The sequence below is a fragment of the Scyliorhinus torazame genome, chromosome 6, assembly GCF_047496885.1.
Source record: "Scyliorhinus torazame isolate Kashiwa2021f chromosome 6, sScyTor2.1, whole genome shotgun sequence".
Classification (NCBI taxonomy): domain Eukaryota; kingdom Metazoa; phylum Chordata; class Chondrichthyes; order Carcharhiniformes; family Scyliorhinidae; genus Scyliorhinus; species Scyliorhinus torazame.
The window spans coordinates 240,591,066-240,607,028 of NC_092712.1; the positions used below are offsets into that span (position 1 = coordinate 240,591,066).

General features: G+C 47.7%; 1 protein-coding gene across 3 annotated transcripts in view; it reads right to left on the bottom strand.

Moving 5' to 3' along the window:
• The window catches only part of LOC140425352 (E3 ubiquitin-protein ligase MARCHF11-like), a 363,309-nt gene that overhangs the window by 130,873 nt on the left and 216,473 nt on the right, over nucleotides 1-15,963 (bottom strand). The window contains exon 1 of one of the 3 annotated variants that reach the window (XM_072509531.1): nucleotides 6,504-7,500. The exons of 1 other annotated variant lie outside the window; for it this stretch is intronic. In XM_072509531.1, coding sequence (XP_072365632.1) covers nucleotides 6,504-6,896 — 393 coding nt within the window. In that variant the 5' untranslated portion in view covers nucleotides 6,897-7,500. Of the gene's footprint in view, nucleotides 1-6,503; nucleotides 7,512-15,963 lie in introns of those variants that run through there. One more of the 3 variants, XM_072509532.1, reaches the window with a different exon arrangement.

Here is a 15,963-nt window from a genome sequence, read left to right on the forward strand (position 1 = left end):
TTTTTATTCACAAAGTCTGTGAAAGTGCATCTTTACACAGTCCATTAATTTTAGTGGGATAAAGTTTCCATCCAACTCTCATCTCCATCCTCTCCAAGTCACAATCACCAATGGAAATTTCACTGCCAATGTCTCTCAAGTCTCTGTTGGCTCTTCGAAGCAACATCATTGTTTTTGATGAGCAGGGTATAGAGGTGAGTTTGTCCACTTATTTCACTGAACCCACCAATGGCATACATCAGCAATTGCTTGCAGTCAGCAGAAAGACATCCAAGGAGAATGAGATGCGTAACTCCAAGTTGGATCAAACCAATAGAGGAAGTTCAGAGCTTATTCATTTGTCTGAACGTAAGTCGTAGCTCACACTTGGATTTCACCAGCATGTCATCTTCTTTCGGTAAAGAAGCAGAGGCCCAAACTACAGAGCTTCTACAGCGCAAGAATATTACGCAGGAATTTCATCCAGGTCCAGAGATTTATTCCATTGCTGAAGATCTGTAGTCAAAAACAATGATGTTGCTTAGAAGAGACAACAGAGACTTGAGAGACATTGGCAGTGGAATCAAAGACTGTAGTAAGATCTAGGACCTTTTCTTCCAACAGATCTTTTGCTTCTGCGATAACTTCTTTCTCTTGAACTGTGCCTGGACAGAACCAACGAAGGTCAAGAAGCACCTCTAGCAAATGACCACAGTTTTGTATCATGCTTCCTATTTCCCTCTCTTCTAATCTATCTTCAAAGAGAAATCAGAGATCTGGGTCGGGATTCTCTGAAGCCCAATGCCAAAATCGTGATCGGCAATTGGGTGGAGAATGGATTGCAATGCCAGAATTGGGGCTGGCGCCATGCTCCGCTCCCTCCAAACAGGCGTCATCATGACCAGTGCCGCTTCGACGCCATTAGTGAGTCATCGGCTGGCCCACTGGCGATGCTCCGCCCCAAATGGGCCGGGTTCCCAACGGCGCAGGCCACGTGTGGTCCCTAGCGTGCGGGATCCTGGCGTGCCGGCTGCGGACTGTGTCCAATGGCGCCACACTCGGCTGGGATCGTGCCGCTGGCCGTTGGGGCTTCTGCTAGGGTTGGTTGGGGGTAGCCAGCGGATGGGCTGTGGGGTTGCAATTGGCGAGTTTGGTTCGCACACGGCCAGCGCCATGTTGCACGGTGAAGGTCGTCAGCCATGCATATGCGCAGCCCGTGACCTGCCCATTCTCCTGCCATTTTTGGCATGGTCCGAGTTTCAGTCGCCGCCAGTACTAGCCCCTCACCGAAATCGGTAAGGGTTTTGTGCCGATTTTTCAGTCGTGGAAGTCCGCACATGCACCGATGGCTCCAGCACTTAATCTTCCAAATGGAGAATCCAGTCCCTGGTATCTCCTCTTGTGGTCCAATGGATGGCATCTCACTGCTCACTTCCATTCCCGGTCCTTTCAACAACTTTGTAAATTCATCCCTGAGTGTTGCTCTGCTAATCTGTACTTTGACCTCATTGATATGTTGTGGAAAATACAAAGAATTTAAATAATTTATTTATCTTAATCCTAAGGATTGTAGTGAACTGACCCTTCATTTTGAGGTCTGTGGCTCCAGGCCTTTTAAGTTAGATGGTTTTGAAGCCAGTCCAACTTGTCCGATAAGACTGTAACTCCTGCCCCGCGGTCCACTTTAAATTTTGTTCTGTATCTTTTGGACTTGCAAATATAAGACCAGAATTGCTTCTTAGAATCTTTCATTTCTCTTCGGAAATCTTGAGGTTGGAATCCTGAATTTCCTATTTCCTGGATTTGAAAATGTTTGGAGGCAGGTTCCAGCTTCCTTCCTGTTAACTGTGTTTTAGATTTGCAAAATTGTTTAAAATCTCCAGGTTTGCCACAGTGAAAGCATTCGGCTCCTCTTGCTAGGCAATTTTCATGGCGGTGTGGTCTTCTGGCGCAACATCTGGAATATTTAACATAAGTGGGAGGGTTTTCCCAACCCCTTTGGTGATTTTGACAGGCTTTTTTTAACAACGATTTCAAGATTTTTGGGCCTACATACTGGATCAACCTCTCCTGGGTCTCTAAGTCTCCCTGAAGTATACCCTGATTCTACTGTCATAGCTTTGCCTGCCTTGCAAACTGTTCTGCCTTCTTTCCGGTAAAGTTCTTTTTGGGCAGCATAAAGTCTAATAGTGCGTTATTGAGCACACTGGCTATAACGTTGTCACAATTTAACTCTTGTTTTAAAGCTCGGTATGTGTCACTGCTGGCCAATCAATATAAGTCATGAATGAATCAATCAATGGATTCACCTGGGCTTTGGGCCATGTGGTTGAAACTGGCACATTCTTAGTGTTAATGTACTTAGCGAAGGCCCTCATAACCTCTTTGTAGGACACCAAGGTCTTCTCAACCCCTTGTCATGCCAGGTCAACATCAGCTACGGCTCAAATTGCATTTAAAAGCACACTGATCTACAGTTTTTTCTGAGGCTGGACAATACCTTCCAAATGCTCTCCTCCAGAGTTCCCATCATTGTTCTTGCTGTGAACCCACAATATGTTTAAAGGGCTTTGGAAGGGGTAGTGGCTATTCTTTTTTATTTAGAAAATATTTTATTGAAGCATTTGTAATTTTCACAGTTTAACACATTAACATTTCTTAAACAACCGCGCGGACCGACACATGTAAAAAAAAACACAGGGGGCGATTCACCGAGTCCCGTGCCAGGCCGGAGAATCGGAGCAACCGCACCATGATGCCAGCGCGTGATTCTCTTTGTAATATATATAAATGATTTGGAGGAAAATGTAACTGGTCTGATTAGTAAGTTTGCAGATGACACAAAGGTTGGTGGAATTGCGAACAGTGGCAAGGATTGTCAGAGGATACAGCAGGATATAGATTGGTTGTAGACTTGGACGGAGAGATGGCAGATGGAGTTTAATTCGAACAAATGTGAGGTAATGCATTTTGGAAGGTCTACTACAGGTGGGAAATGTACAGAAAATGGCAGAACCTTTAAGAGCATTGACAGATAGAGGGACTGCATGTACAGGTCCACAGGTCACTGAAAGTGGCAATGCAGATGGAGAAGGTAGTCACGAAGGCAAACAACATGCTTGCTTTCATCTGCCAGGGCACTGAGTATGAAAATTGGCAAGTCATGCTGCAGCTGAATAGAACCTTAGTTAGCCCGCACTTGGAATATAATATTCAATTCTGGCCACCACACTACCAGAAGGATGTGGAGATTTTGAGAAGGAATACACAACACCACAGCCAATCACAGGCAAGAGCATACACACTATAAAACGGGGATTGGGGCGGTACTCCTACAGCGGGATGACACTGCGTCATGGGCCCCGGTCGCCTATGCCTAGCTTCGCCCGGCCATGACCCCCACAGAACAGTGCTACGTGCAGATCGAAAAGGAGTGCCTGGGTTTGCGAACCAGAATAGACAAGTTCCATGACTACGTGTATGGTCTCCCCCAGTTTACCATTGAGACTGACCATCGACCCCTGGTCAGCATCATGCATAAGGACCTGAACGAGATGACCCCTCGCCTCCAGCGCATCCTACTCAAACTCAGGAGGTACGGCTTCCAACTGGTCTACTCCCCGGGAAAGGACCTTATCATTGCGGATGCACTATCTAGCAGTGAGCACACCGCCTGACTCAGAGGGGTTTGTCTGTCAGGTCGAAGCGCAGGTGGCCTTCACATCGGCAAATCTGCCAGCCGATGACTCCAGTCTGGCCCGTGTTCGCCGGGAGACTGCGGCTGACCCCCTTCTACAACGTGTGATGCGCCACATGACGGGAGGGTGGCCCAAAGGACAACGTCCGAAGTTCTACAATGTCCGGGACGACTTGGCCGTCATTGATGGTGTCCTCCTAAAGCTGGACCGGATTGTGATTCCACACAGCATGCACAAGCTGGTCCTCGACCAACTACACGAAGGCCATCTGGGGGTCAAGAAGTGCAGACGGAGGGCCCGAGAGGCGGTATAATGGCCGGGCATCAGTGATGACATTGCCAATCTGGTGCTCAACTGCCCCACCTGCCAAAGGTTTCAGCCGGCGCAACCTCCTGAGACCCTTCAGCCCCATGAGCTGGTGACGTCCCCCTGGGCGAAGGTGGGTGTGGACCTTTTTCACACGCTCGGCAGGGACTATGTAATCGTCATAGATTACTTTTCAAACTATCCAGAGGTCATACGCCTGCACGATTTGACATCATCCGCTGTCATAAGGGCCTGCAAAGACACCTTCGCACGCCACGGCATTCCGATTACTGTCATGTCGGACAATGGGCCCTATTTTGCCAGCCAGACATGGTCTTCCTTTGCTGCTTCGTATGGCTTCACACACGTGACGTCCAGCCCTCTGCATCCCCAGTCCAATGGAAAGGCGGAGAAGGGTGTTCACATCGTCAAGCGGCTCCTCTGCAAGGCTGCTGCTGCCGGATCGGACTTCTGCTTAGCCCTGCTAGCCTATCGCTCGACCCCACTAGCCACTGGCCTCTTACCAGCCCAGCTGTTGATGGGTCGCGCCTTCAGGACCATTGTGCCATCCATTCTGGTCCCCACAACCAACCATGCTCCAGTACTGCACAGGATGCGACAGCAGCGCGTTCGCCAGAAGGTGGCACATGACACACGGGCAACTGATCTTCCCGCCCTGGCGCCTGGGGGCGATGTCCGCATCCACCTACCAGACGCTGGCTGGTCAGCACCTGCCGAAGTTCTCCGACGCGTGGCTCCCAGCTCGTTCCTGGTTCGCATGCCTGATGGCTCCACTCGCAGGCGCAATTGCCGGGCTCTACGCCTGCTTCCACGCTCGCTACGGGAAATTACACCGGTGCCACGCCCTCCTGTTGTTCCTGATGTCGACTTTGTGGAGCTTCCTGCCACCATGCCCATTCCGTCGTCGCCCGTGGCCAGGCCCATTCCTCAGCCGGTGAATCCTGACCCACCCTTGAGGCGGTCAACCCGAATTCGTCGCCCACCTACTAGGCTGGACTTATGAGCCTGTTTGAACGTTGAACTCACTGATGTATCATACCACTGTGTTAATATGTTTCTCTTTTTCCTTGTCGTTACAGGAGTTCGTTTTGACGTTTAACATTTCCACGTGTTTTGTTTATGGTACAACCTCATTGCTATGTCGCACCTGACATCGCCCCATGTATATAGTTTAGCCTCATGTACATGCTGTAGATATTGCACACACACACACACATTCAGCTGCACTCAGTACACATCTCTATTTATAACCACATAGGCACATGTTCTTGTAAAAAAGGGGGGATGTCATGATATTCAGGTAAACATCATGGTGCAAACATACATACATACTGATGGACAGATCAATGGACCAATCAATACACACACAATACCACAGCCAATCACAGGCAAGAGCATACACACTATAAAACGGGAAACACGACACTTCCCGTTCATTCCAGCGGGAGACAGCTCAGGGCACAGAGCTCACAGCAAGCCACTCAGACTTCCACCATGTGCTGAGTGCCACTCCAAGATAGTGTTGGGGATAGGTCCACAGATTCAAGGGTAATGAATGAACCACAGTAACCAGTTTACCATTGTAAATATTGTTAGCAATAAAACTGATTTGTACCATCCGCAACCGTGTTGGCTCGTCTGTGTAGCAGAGCACCCAACACGACATAGAAGAGGTTTAACAGATTTTGCCTGGTAATGGAGAGCATTAGCTATAAGGAGAGGTTGGATAAACGTGGTTTGTTCTCACTGCAACGATGGAGGTTGACCTGATAAAAGTCTACAAAATCATGAGGACAGAGTGGATAGTCAGAACCTTTTTCCCAGAGCAGAGGAGTCAATTACTGGGGGACACAGTGTGAGGGAAGTTTTTTTTACACAGAGGATAGTGGGTCCTGGAACTCACTGCCAGAGGAAGTGGTGGAAGTAGGTACGATAGTGATGTTTAAGGGGCATCTTGACAAATACATGAATAGGATGGGAATAGAGGAATATAAACCTCATAAGTGTACAAGGTTTTAGATTAATTGGGCAGCACGGTCATCACAGGTTTGGAGGCCGAAGAGCCTGTGTTGTACTTTTTTTGTTCTTTCTATTATTTGAGATACCTGAAACATGAAGAGCGGGATTTTGAAAATGGCATTAAGATCCACAAATAGGTGTATTTGTTTTCTGCTTGAATGCGTTGATTTGTTCAGTGTGCCGATGCTTCCATCCTTTCATGAAAGAAATGGAGGTGTCAAGTGGATGATGTGCACAGGACTTGGCTGGTTCTGAACAGGGAGAGAACATTAAGGTGGCGCTGGCCAGCGTGCTGAAACTTAACACCCGCCAAGAATGTCTCCATCCAGTTTGTGGTGCAATGTGCATCCAGTCGGACAGCAAATATTTAAATACCAAAGTTGTGATAGTTGCACATGTTTCTTTTTAGGATATAAGAGGATAGGATATATGTAGTGAGTTGAGTGTTGGAGGAGCAGTTAGTGCTGTGTGTGTTCTTACCTGTTCTGAGCCCTGGAAGCAAATTCTGCAGGTGGGGGTGATGCCGCCATTGTGGAAGCTGTTGCTGCCGCTGCTGCTGACAGACTCGCCGTCGTTGGAGCAGGACAGCGGCCCGCTCTGGTAACCTTCCTGCTCGGGGGACCGCCTCTCGAGCTTGCCCGGGGGACCCGGGCCACCGCCGCCGCCTCTCCTGCCCGAGATCAGCCTGTCTCTCTCCCCGGCCTCCGCCTCCTCCTCCTCCCGGGGCCTTCTGTCAGCGGGCGCCAGCGGTCCTCCGCCCAGAGCGCCCCCGTCCGGGATCCCGCCGCCACTGCCTGCCGGGGCCCCGCCACTGCCGCCGCCGCCGCTCTCCCTCAGCGCGTCCTGGCGCGGCAGCAGCTGCCGCTCGCTCATCGCGCCGGGCTGAGGAGGAGGGCGGGGGGAGACTGACCGGGGAGGGGGGACAGCAGGAGGAACGGGTGAGGGGGGGGAAAGCGGTTAAAATGCAGTGAGAAAGAGACAGAGCATTTAAAACAGCATGGCGGGTGGGGGTGAAGAGAGCCCCCCTCCCTCAGGGCAGTGGCAGCTGGAAGGTAGTGAGGGATGAGCCACTCCAGCACACTCACCCTCACTCACTCAGAGAGCAGGAGCCGTTTGACAGGACAGTTCGGTTCACCGGGAAACACCCGATTCAGATCATCACAGCTCTGGAAGGCGGAATCGGAGACTCGCCGCCGCCCCGCGACCTCGAACCCGGCACCACAAATAATCAGAAAACTGCCCCAGGCCGCCCGGCGACCATTGTTCCCTCACAGAGCAGCGGGACGGGGCTGCAGAGCGGGAGGCACCTTTACAACTGGCACATCCCCCCACACACAACAGCAGCAGCAGCGCTCCCTCCTCTCACTGAGGGAGGGGATGGCGGGCATTTATTCATTTCTCTCCTCTCTGTCCTGCTCCTTCACCCTCCGGTCCCCCGCTGCCAGCCGCACAGTGCAGACAGCATCATTATACTGGCATCAGAAAAGATTAGGACATCAACGGGATTAATGCGAGAACATGTTGATCCTTCTTACTCCTGCATAATTACAGGGATTATTCTTCTCTTCATGAATGGGATGGTCATTAATCCTGGGGGAATGGAACGTGTTTTCCATTTCACTCTCAGATGTTCATGTGGCGGACGGAGTGTTCGGCTCTCCCCTGCCCCAACATTGTGCCCCAGTCCCAAACCTCACTATATGCCCTGCACCGCGTGAGTTTTCCATCATCTTTAAAGCTTTGGTGAGTAACTTTGCCAGCAGCACAAAATTTGAACCGACCCAGTTTCCAGGGATTAAAGTAGTGTCGTGCCCGCTGCAACACCAGAAAGGTATATCCTGTGCAAAATTATAATTAACGAATTTAAAGGATTCTTTTTACCACAGTAACTGGCACTGATATTTAACAGAAAAAAAACGGAAGCATAATTACAAACTTGAATATCAAAGGCGATGTTAGGAAGGATGGCTTAAAGGTTAGTCAAAGATTTGGGTTTAAGGAGGATTGGAGAGGAAAGGACAGGTGTAGAGAGGCTGAAGAATTACATTTTAGAGCTGAGAGCCTAAATGGTTAAATGAATGGATTGCGGAAAGTGCAAGAGGCCAGAGTCTGAATTCTCTTATTAGGGCTGGAGGAGATTACAGAGATAGGAGGGAGCCATTTCAATGTGAGGCTGAGAATTTTAAATTGAAGATGATCTCTTTCTACACACAATGCCAAGTCTGCTGGATAGTTCCAGCATTTTCTGTTTTCATTTCAGATTTTCAGCATCTGCAGTATTTTATTTTTGTTTCAGTAATAATGATGAACCTTTCTTTAAAAAAAAAAGTGTTTTTATAGGTGTTTCATTATTTACATTAGTGTAGACAGAAAATCACCAGAAAATTGTAAAACACATGAAATAAGTTAACAACGAACTCACATACCAATACAAATACTACAGAAAAAACCTGAGGAAGGAGCAGCGCTCCGAAAGCAAGTGACATCGAAACAAACCTGTTGGACTTTAACCTGGTGTTGTAAAACTTCTTACTGTGCTCACCCCAGTCCAACGCCGGCATCTCCACATCACAGAAAAAGTAACCAGTGGTCTATTTACATTGCATCGATTGGCTTCAGTGCAAGTGTAGCAGATAGCTTTATTCTCTGAGCCCCCTTTCATTTCTTTGTGTTTCCTGGGCCTACTTACAATTTACATGTTGCCTGGGCCTTGCATGTGCGGGCACCTGCGCCCAACAGTATGTCGGGCCTTTTTCCCTTTTTCCTCTCTATGGTGTAGGTAATCCCTCCTCCCCCCCTCCCTTTCTCTGGTTTCTGATCCCCCCCACCTCCTGTGAGGGCAGCCATACTTACTTTGTGGATGTGCCCCTGCACGTTTCCCTTTGTTCATGGGGCACCCAAGATGTCCACTGTTACCTTCCTCTTTCCAGCCATCTCTACCTGTGACTTGTGGTAACCAGCATTCTGCCCTCCTCTCTCCCAAACTCCCTTGAGCCCTTTTACCCATGTACTTCCCTTTCCCCATTACCCCCTTGCCTTCCGCCTCCTTCCTCCCCCCCCCCCCCAGTCCCTCTTGCCTGTCATCTTTGTCACCTTGGTTTATTGCTCTACCATCCCACCCCCTTGCCAGTTGCTCCCTCACTCCTTTTACTTCCGCACACCAGCTTGTTCACTAGTCATGCGGCTCCCCTCCGAATTGAATTTCCATTTTCACCTTACGCCTGGTCCACCTCTAGGGGCTTGGTGAAACTTTCCTCCCTGACCAACGTTCCGAATATCAACGCTATGTACTCTGTTGGGTTCCTCCCCTCTGAGCCCTCTGGTAGCCCAACGATCCGCAGATTCTGCCAGCGGGACATGTTCTCTTGGTCGTTGACCATTCCTCTCAGTACCTTCTCGGTCATGACCTAGCCTCACCACCTTGGCTTTGAGTGAGGCAATCTGCTCTCCCTGGACCGAAGCGGCTTTTTCGAGGTCCTGCACGGTTGCCTCTTGGGCCTCCAGTCTCCGCTCCACTTTGCCCAATGCCTCCTTTATGCAGGCCATCACTGCCTCTACTGCTGACCCCACCACCACCATGAGATCCTCTTTCATCGCTTTCATGTGACTCAGGAGTTCCGTTGTGATGAATTGTGGTAATGTGGCAGATGAGATTTAACACAGAGAAGTCTGAGGTCATACATTTAAGAAGGTCAAACAGTTATAGGGAGTACACAATAAATGGGAATATACTAAGAGGGGTAGATGAAATGAGAGATCTTAGCGTACAAATATATAGGTCCCTAAAGGCAGCAGTTCAAAAAGACAAGGTTGTTAAAAAAGCATATGGAATGCTCTTCATTGACAGAGGTATAGAACATAAAAGTAAGGATATAATGTTGGAATTGTTTAAAGCACTGGTGAGGCCACATCGAATACTGTGTGCCGTTCTGTTCGCCACATTACAGGTGGGACGTTATTCCTCTGGAGAGAGTGCAGAGGAGGTTTACAAGAATGCTGCCAGGGCTAGAAAAGTGTACCTACGAGGAGAGATTGGATAGGTTGGGGTTATTTTCCTTGAAACAAAGGCAGCTGAGGAGTGACTTAATTGAAGTGTGCAAAATTATGAAGGGAAGAGATAGGGTGGACAGGATTGTAAAAAATTCCTTGGTGGAGAATTCTAGAACCAGGGGACATAGATTCAAGATAAGTCGCAGAAGGTGTAGAGGGAACATGAGGAAGAACTTTTATACGCAGAGGGTAGTGGGATCTGGAATTCACTGCTCGATTTGGTGGTGGAGGCAGAGACCTGAAACTCTTGTAAAAAGTACTTGGATCTGCTGTAAGATAAGGGCTATGGACCGGGTGCAGCAAGGTGGGATTAGAAAAGGCACCTAAAACCATAAGACATAGGAGCAGAATTAGGTCATTCAGCCCATCGATTCTTCTCTGCTATTCAATCATGGCTGATATGTTTCTCATCCCCATTCTCCTACCTTCTTCCCAAAACCACTGATCCCCTTATTAATCAAGAACCTATCTATCTATGTCTTAAAGACACTCAGTGATTTGGCCTCCACAGCCTTCTGCTCTTTCGGCAAAGAGTTCCACAAATTCACCACCCTCTGGCTGAAGAAATTGGAGCAGTAGTGATGAAAATGGGAGCTTGGCTGGTAGGAAAATGGGGAGTTGTAAGTCGAAAGGTGTCCTCTCGGGATGTGCTTGTCATGCTAAAAGCAATCTTCACATGAATCAGCTGTGCATCGTCATGATGTCAGTGAATGGGTGGAGTTTAAGGCATTCAGCCTGTGTAATGTATGATTCATAATGACATCGATTTGACAGTTCAATGAAAATGCTGATAATCAATTCCATTATTTTGTATGGAACAAAAGTTAAATTAATGTTTGTTGCTTTTGAAGTCAGTCACCCACACCCTCCAGGGTGTTAAATACTCAGGGTGCATCAGAGAGGACGTGAGGGATACTGATAGGTTCAATTCAGGATGGGGGTGGGGTTCAGGCTGTCAACCTCTGGAGGAGCAGTTGCTCACAGACCTAATTTTCCCTTCATTTCGGGGAGCCCGTTGCATTAGGGGGGCCGGAAGGCTGATATGCAGTCATCATTTCCCGTGCCATCCATGTTGTGCTTGTGACCAAATCACGATTGAGGGAGTGCCCTTCCTGAGTGGGAGCTGAAAAGTTGGTGAGAAGCGGTGAATACAGAGGATCAGCTCTGGGGTGACTGTGCGGTACCTTGGTGGGGTTCCATGAGAGACTGTTGCTCTTTTTAACCTTAGTCTATTTGCTCTGATTACATCACCTTTGCTCATGAGTTGCCAGGTATCTTTATGATACCGCCACGTGGTTCAAGTTCAGGTTATGATTAATAATACAGCACACTGCTTAGTAAGGATTAAAACAACGGTCATTTATTATATACAAGCAATATTAATACCCTAATACTACTATCTATAGAATAAACCTATCACTACTGGCCAATACTTAACTTAGGAAGAGCCCACCAGGCCAGGGAAACGAATGGCTTGTCCAATCAGATCTGGCCCGCGGGATTCAAAAAGCTGCTACAGGTCGGTGGCTAGGTGTCTTTACCGGATAGCGATCGCTGGATTCAAACTTACTGTTGCCGGTTGCTGTTCTTGCGAAGGTCTCGAGCAGGCGAAGAGGAGAGAGAGAGAGAGATTTGAACTTGGCCCCTCACTTTTATAGGGCCCAGGGGCTTCCCGCCTCCCGGGGCGGCCCTTGACCCTGAGTCCCCAGTGATTGGATTTGTTCCCAATCCCTGGGGTCGATGTGTCCAATGGTGAGGCGATTCCTCGATGGGGGGGGTGGTCGCTCACCTGTCTTTGTTTCGGCCACTGCAGGCGCCGACAGGTCTGGCCCGGTATTCAATTGCTAATATGTTGCAATTGTTCCCGGGGATAGCCGATTTAACTGTGGATGTCTGAATAGATGGGCTGCAAACAGTCCTGAATGCAACTGCAAATACCTGGGTTGATGGGCTGTTGATAGCCCTGAGTATTGATCTGGGCTAACTTCCCAGAGCCGAATATGCAATACTGTCTGCAGCTGCCTGCTTGTGTCTTCTTCGCTGCTTTTCCCAGCAGTCTTTCGGGTTAGCCATTTTAAACTGGGTTTTGGCCAGATTAATCAGAACGCAGCCATTTTACGTGGCTACAAGACCCAGCAGTAAGGGCACAGTGGGGGAATCAGGAATGGGTTGAATTCTTGCCTCATGAGGCCTGAAGACCCTATCACTGGGGGAAGATGATTGCAGTGTGAGTTGAACCCCACACTCAGGCAGCAGTGTGAGGATAAAGGAGAAAAGCTGCCTGGAAATTCAAATCCATTTGTCAGGGAGATTTAAGTGAGTTGCCTGATCAACCCCTCACTCTTCCTTGACTGGTCAATTGTGCCAATTAAATCAGGAGAGCAAAACATGAGTGCCAGTGATTGAAGCCAAGTTCTTAACCCTTTGGAAACATTCATAGAATAAGAGAATCCCTAGTGCAGAAGGAGGCCATTCAGCCCATCGCATCTGCACCAACCCTCTGAAAGAGCACTCTGCACCAGCCCACTCCCCCATTCTATCACCAAAACCCTAGACATTAAGGGCAATTTTAGCATGGCCAATCCATCTAATCTTTGGACTGTGGGAGGAAACTGGAGCACCAGGATGAAACCCACACTTTTGGGGAGAATGTGCAAACTCCACACAGTCACCCAAGGCCAGAATTGAACCCGGATCCCTGGCACAGTGAGGCAGCAGTGCTAACCACTGTGCTACATTGCCACCCGAAACATTAACCCCAAGAATTGAACTCCAAAGCTCATGCAAGCATTAATGGGATACAGATAACACTGATATGTATCCCTATGCAAGCTGATAGAGTATTGATTTAGGGGCTGGTTTAGCACAGTGGGCTAAATAGCTGGCTTGTAATGCAGAACAATGCCAGCAGCACGGGTTCAATTCCTGTACCCGCCTCCCCGAACAGGCGCCAGAATGTGGCGACTAGGGGCTTTTCACGGTAACTTCATTGAAGCCGACTTGTGAAAATAAGTGATTATTATTATTCCGTTTTATTCATGTAGGTGCTAGTTGAATGCATGTGGCTGAGAGGTAAAATTATTAAAAGTGTCTTGACTGTGGAAATCCAGTTATTGTTTCACATAATGAATTAACCATTGCATTCCAGTGTATTCAGCACTAAGAATGTATTGTTCTCGGTCTAATCAACTAATCAGTTCCAGCAAGGTCTTTGCCGAGCTGTGTAACATGGCAAGTGTGGGAAACATATCCAGTAATTTTCCTAAGTCTGCACACACAGACCTGAGTGAGTTTTGACAGATACCAGTCAATCTTAAGTAATGTCCAATGTTTGATTGACGTTTATGTTTTGTTTCTATTCTAACACTTTCAGCTTGTTTCTGCATTTAGTATATTAGACACAGTGAAATCTTGCTGCTTTCCTTTTGCTGGATTTGTAGAAATCATTTTTCTTCGCCAATCACTTGTTAATACACTGGAGTCAGATATATTTAGCTTGAGTTGTTGATTTTTGGTATGTTTTACTCTTGCATACTCAGCATTATACTTTAAAGCTCTTCAAATTGTCATTGACATGTTGTTGAACAATTGCCAACAATCTATTTCTTTTATTTACTTTCAACAATTTTTATAAATTCTGTACTTGACTCTTTGTCTGAAATATTTCTGGATCCTAGATCATATTAAAATTCCATTGAAGGAGATTCACAGAATTTGAGGTTCATCTTCACAATTCAAATACACGTGTTCTACTCCATCACTCTTCATTTGCATGCAGGACTTTTGGACATCATCAATAAATCTATAGAATTCTTGGCATGGAGGGTGATTTGGGATAAATGGAGTCTCTCCTTTCCAATGTTTCCCTTTCAATGAAATTATTTGACCTTCTGATTAAACGTACTGCTTGCGAATTCAGCTCAATCTTGGTATAACTAAATGAAGGAGACAAAATCTTCCCAATTAAATAATCTAGGTAAATAGTATGTGCCTCCTTTTAGGAGCTAAACTGGAGTAAAAGCAATTTGTAGGAATATTGTGCGGGATTCTCTGTTTATAAGACTCTGTGTTGACTCAACACAGAATCAGTGGATTTTTACGACAGAAAAACTGCCGCCGCACCTGGACCGATTCCGCCAAGGTTACGGGACTAGCACTGGTGCCGTGTGGAACACAATCGATTCCAATGGAAAATGTTGTTGGATTCACCGGGTCCGTGATTGACACTCGGGAGGTTGATAAGCTTCAGCCGCATATGCAGATTACACTCCCCACACACATTCATCCCAGTCAACAAGATGGGACTAGTTGTGCTGGAGTGCACCCAAACAGCTGATAGGTCGGCTGGGGCCAGAGGACACCTACTGGGGTGGCCTGAGTGGACACCTATGTTTACGTTTGGCATTCAGCGGTGTGAGCAGCTGCATGGCCATTTTGCTGGCTGCGGCAATGGTGTTCCGTGTCCGTCCACCCCAACCCCACAGACCACCTTCTGGCCACCCCCTGCTACTTCCCCCGGCCCTGGCAGAAGCCACCTGGCCAGCAGCACAACAGCCAGGAAACTATGGTGATGTTGGACAATTTCTATACCCCCACCCACTCCCTCAGCAGCCACCATGCCGGTTTCACGATTTTTAAAAGCACAAGTGAACTCAGCCCATCAGAGGTGGAGCATCTCGGAGCCCCTAAAGAATACCGGGTCAGGTCCGCTAATGATATGCAAACGGTGTTTACTGTACATGTGTTCCGGTACGCATTGATGCTGCTGTTAAGGTGATGGAGAATTGCGATTTGGCATCAAATCGGCACCCACCGAGATTTTGCTGTCGGAACCTATTCTCTGCCCAATCGCGTTTTGCGATTTTGGCGTCAGCAAATGGAGAATCCCGCCCCATGTCTCTGCACCATATAGGAGGGTGGCTATTACTACTGCTCTGTAGACCATGAGCTTGATACAGGGTCATTCAAACACTCTCTTCCTCAGGCAACTAAAGGCTGAGCTGGCACACTGAAAGCAGTGTTGACCCTTCCATCAATGTCTGCCTTTGTTGACAGTAGGCTCCTAAGTTATGGAAAATGGTCCACATTGTCCAAGGATTTTGAGAACTGGGGACAGTGCTGTGTGGTGGCGGAAGGTTGGAAGAGGACATTTGTCTTACTGATGGTCTGTGTAAGGCTTATGCTCTCATATCCTCGGTGAAGTGATTGACAAGGGTTGGAGCTCAGCCTCTGTTATGGGCCAGGGTTTAGAGAACCCCAAAGTGTGTCATGGAATTCACCTGACCCACAACTTTTAATAGATTGTGGTATGGGGAGCGCATTGCCCACTCTACAGGTGTGGTACAGCAGAAATGGAAAAGTAATTTTTAAAGCAAAACAATGTTTATTCTATGACCTCAAGTTAACCTTTTTGAAACATACAGTGAACACCTTAGCAACCATCAATTCAAATAGAACCCCCAAATAATACAACACTAAGTAATCCTTAATAACTTCCCAAACAACATCCAGAAGACAGAAGAAACACCTTTTAACAGAAGCACATCAGGTTTACATTCACTACTGAGAACATTTATAATTCTGAATCCACCAAATGGTCAAGAGATAGTCTTTTCATGGCAGAGAGATCAACAGTACACCTGCTCTAATAAAAGCAAATTACTGCGGATGCTGGAATCTGAAACGAAAGAGTAAATGCTGGAAAATCTCAGCAAGTCTGGCAGCATCTGTAGGGAGAGAGAAGAGCTAACGTTTCTGTTATAACCTGCCTACTTACCATTGGCTGGGGACTAATGACTATCCCACAATCCTGTGGGAGTATGAGCTTCCCCAATGAGGTGGGCGGAGAAACCACTAGTAAACTCCTAGTATAACTCCCTGGGGGGGGGAG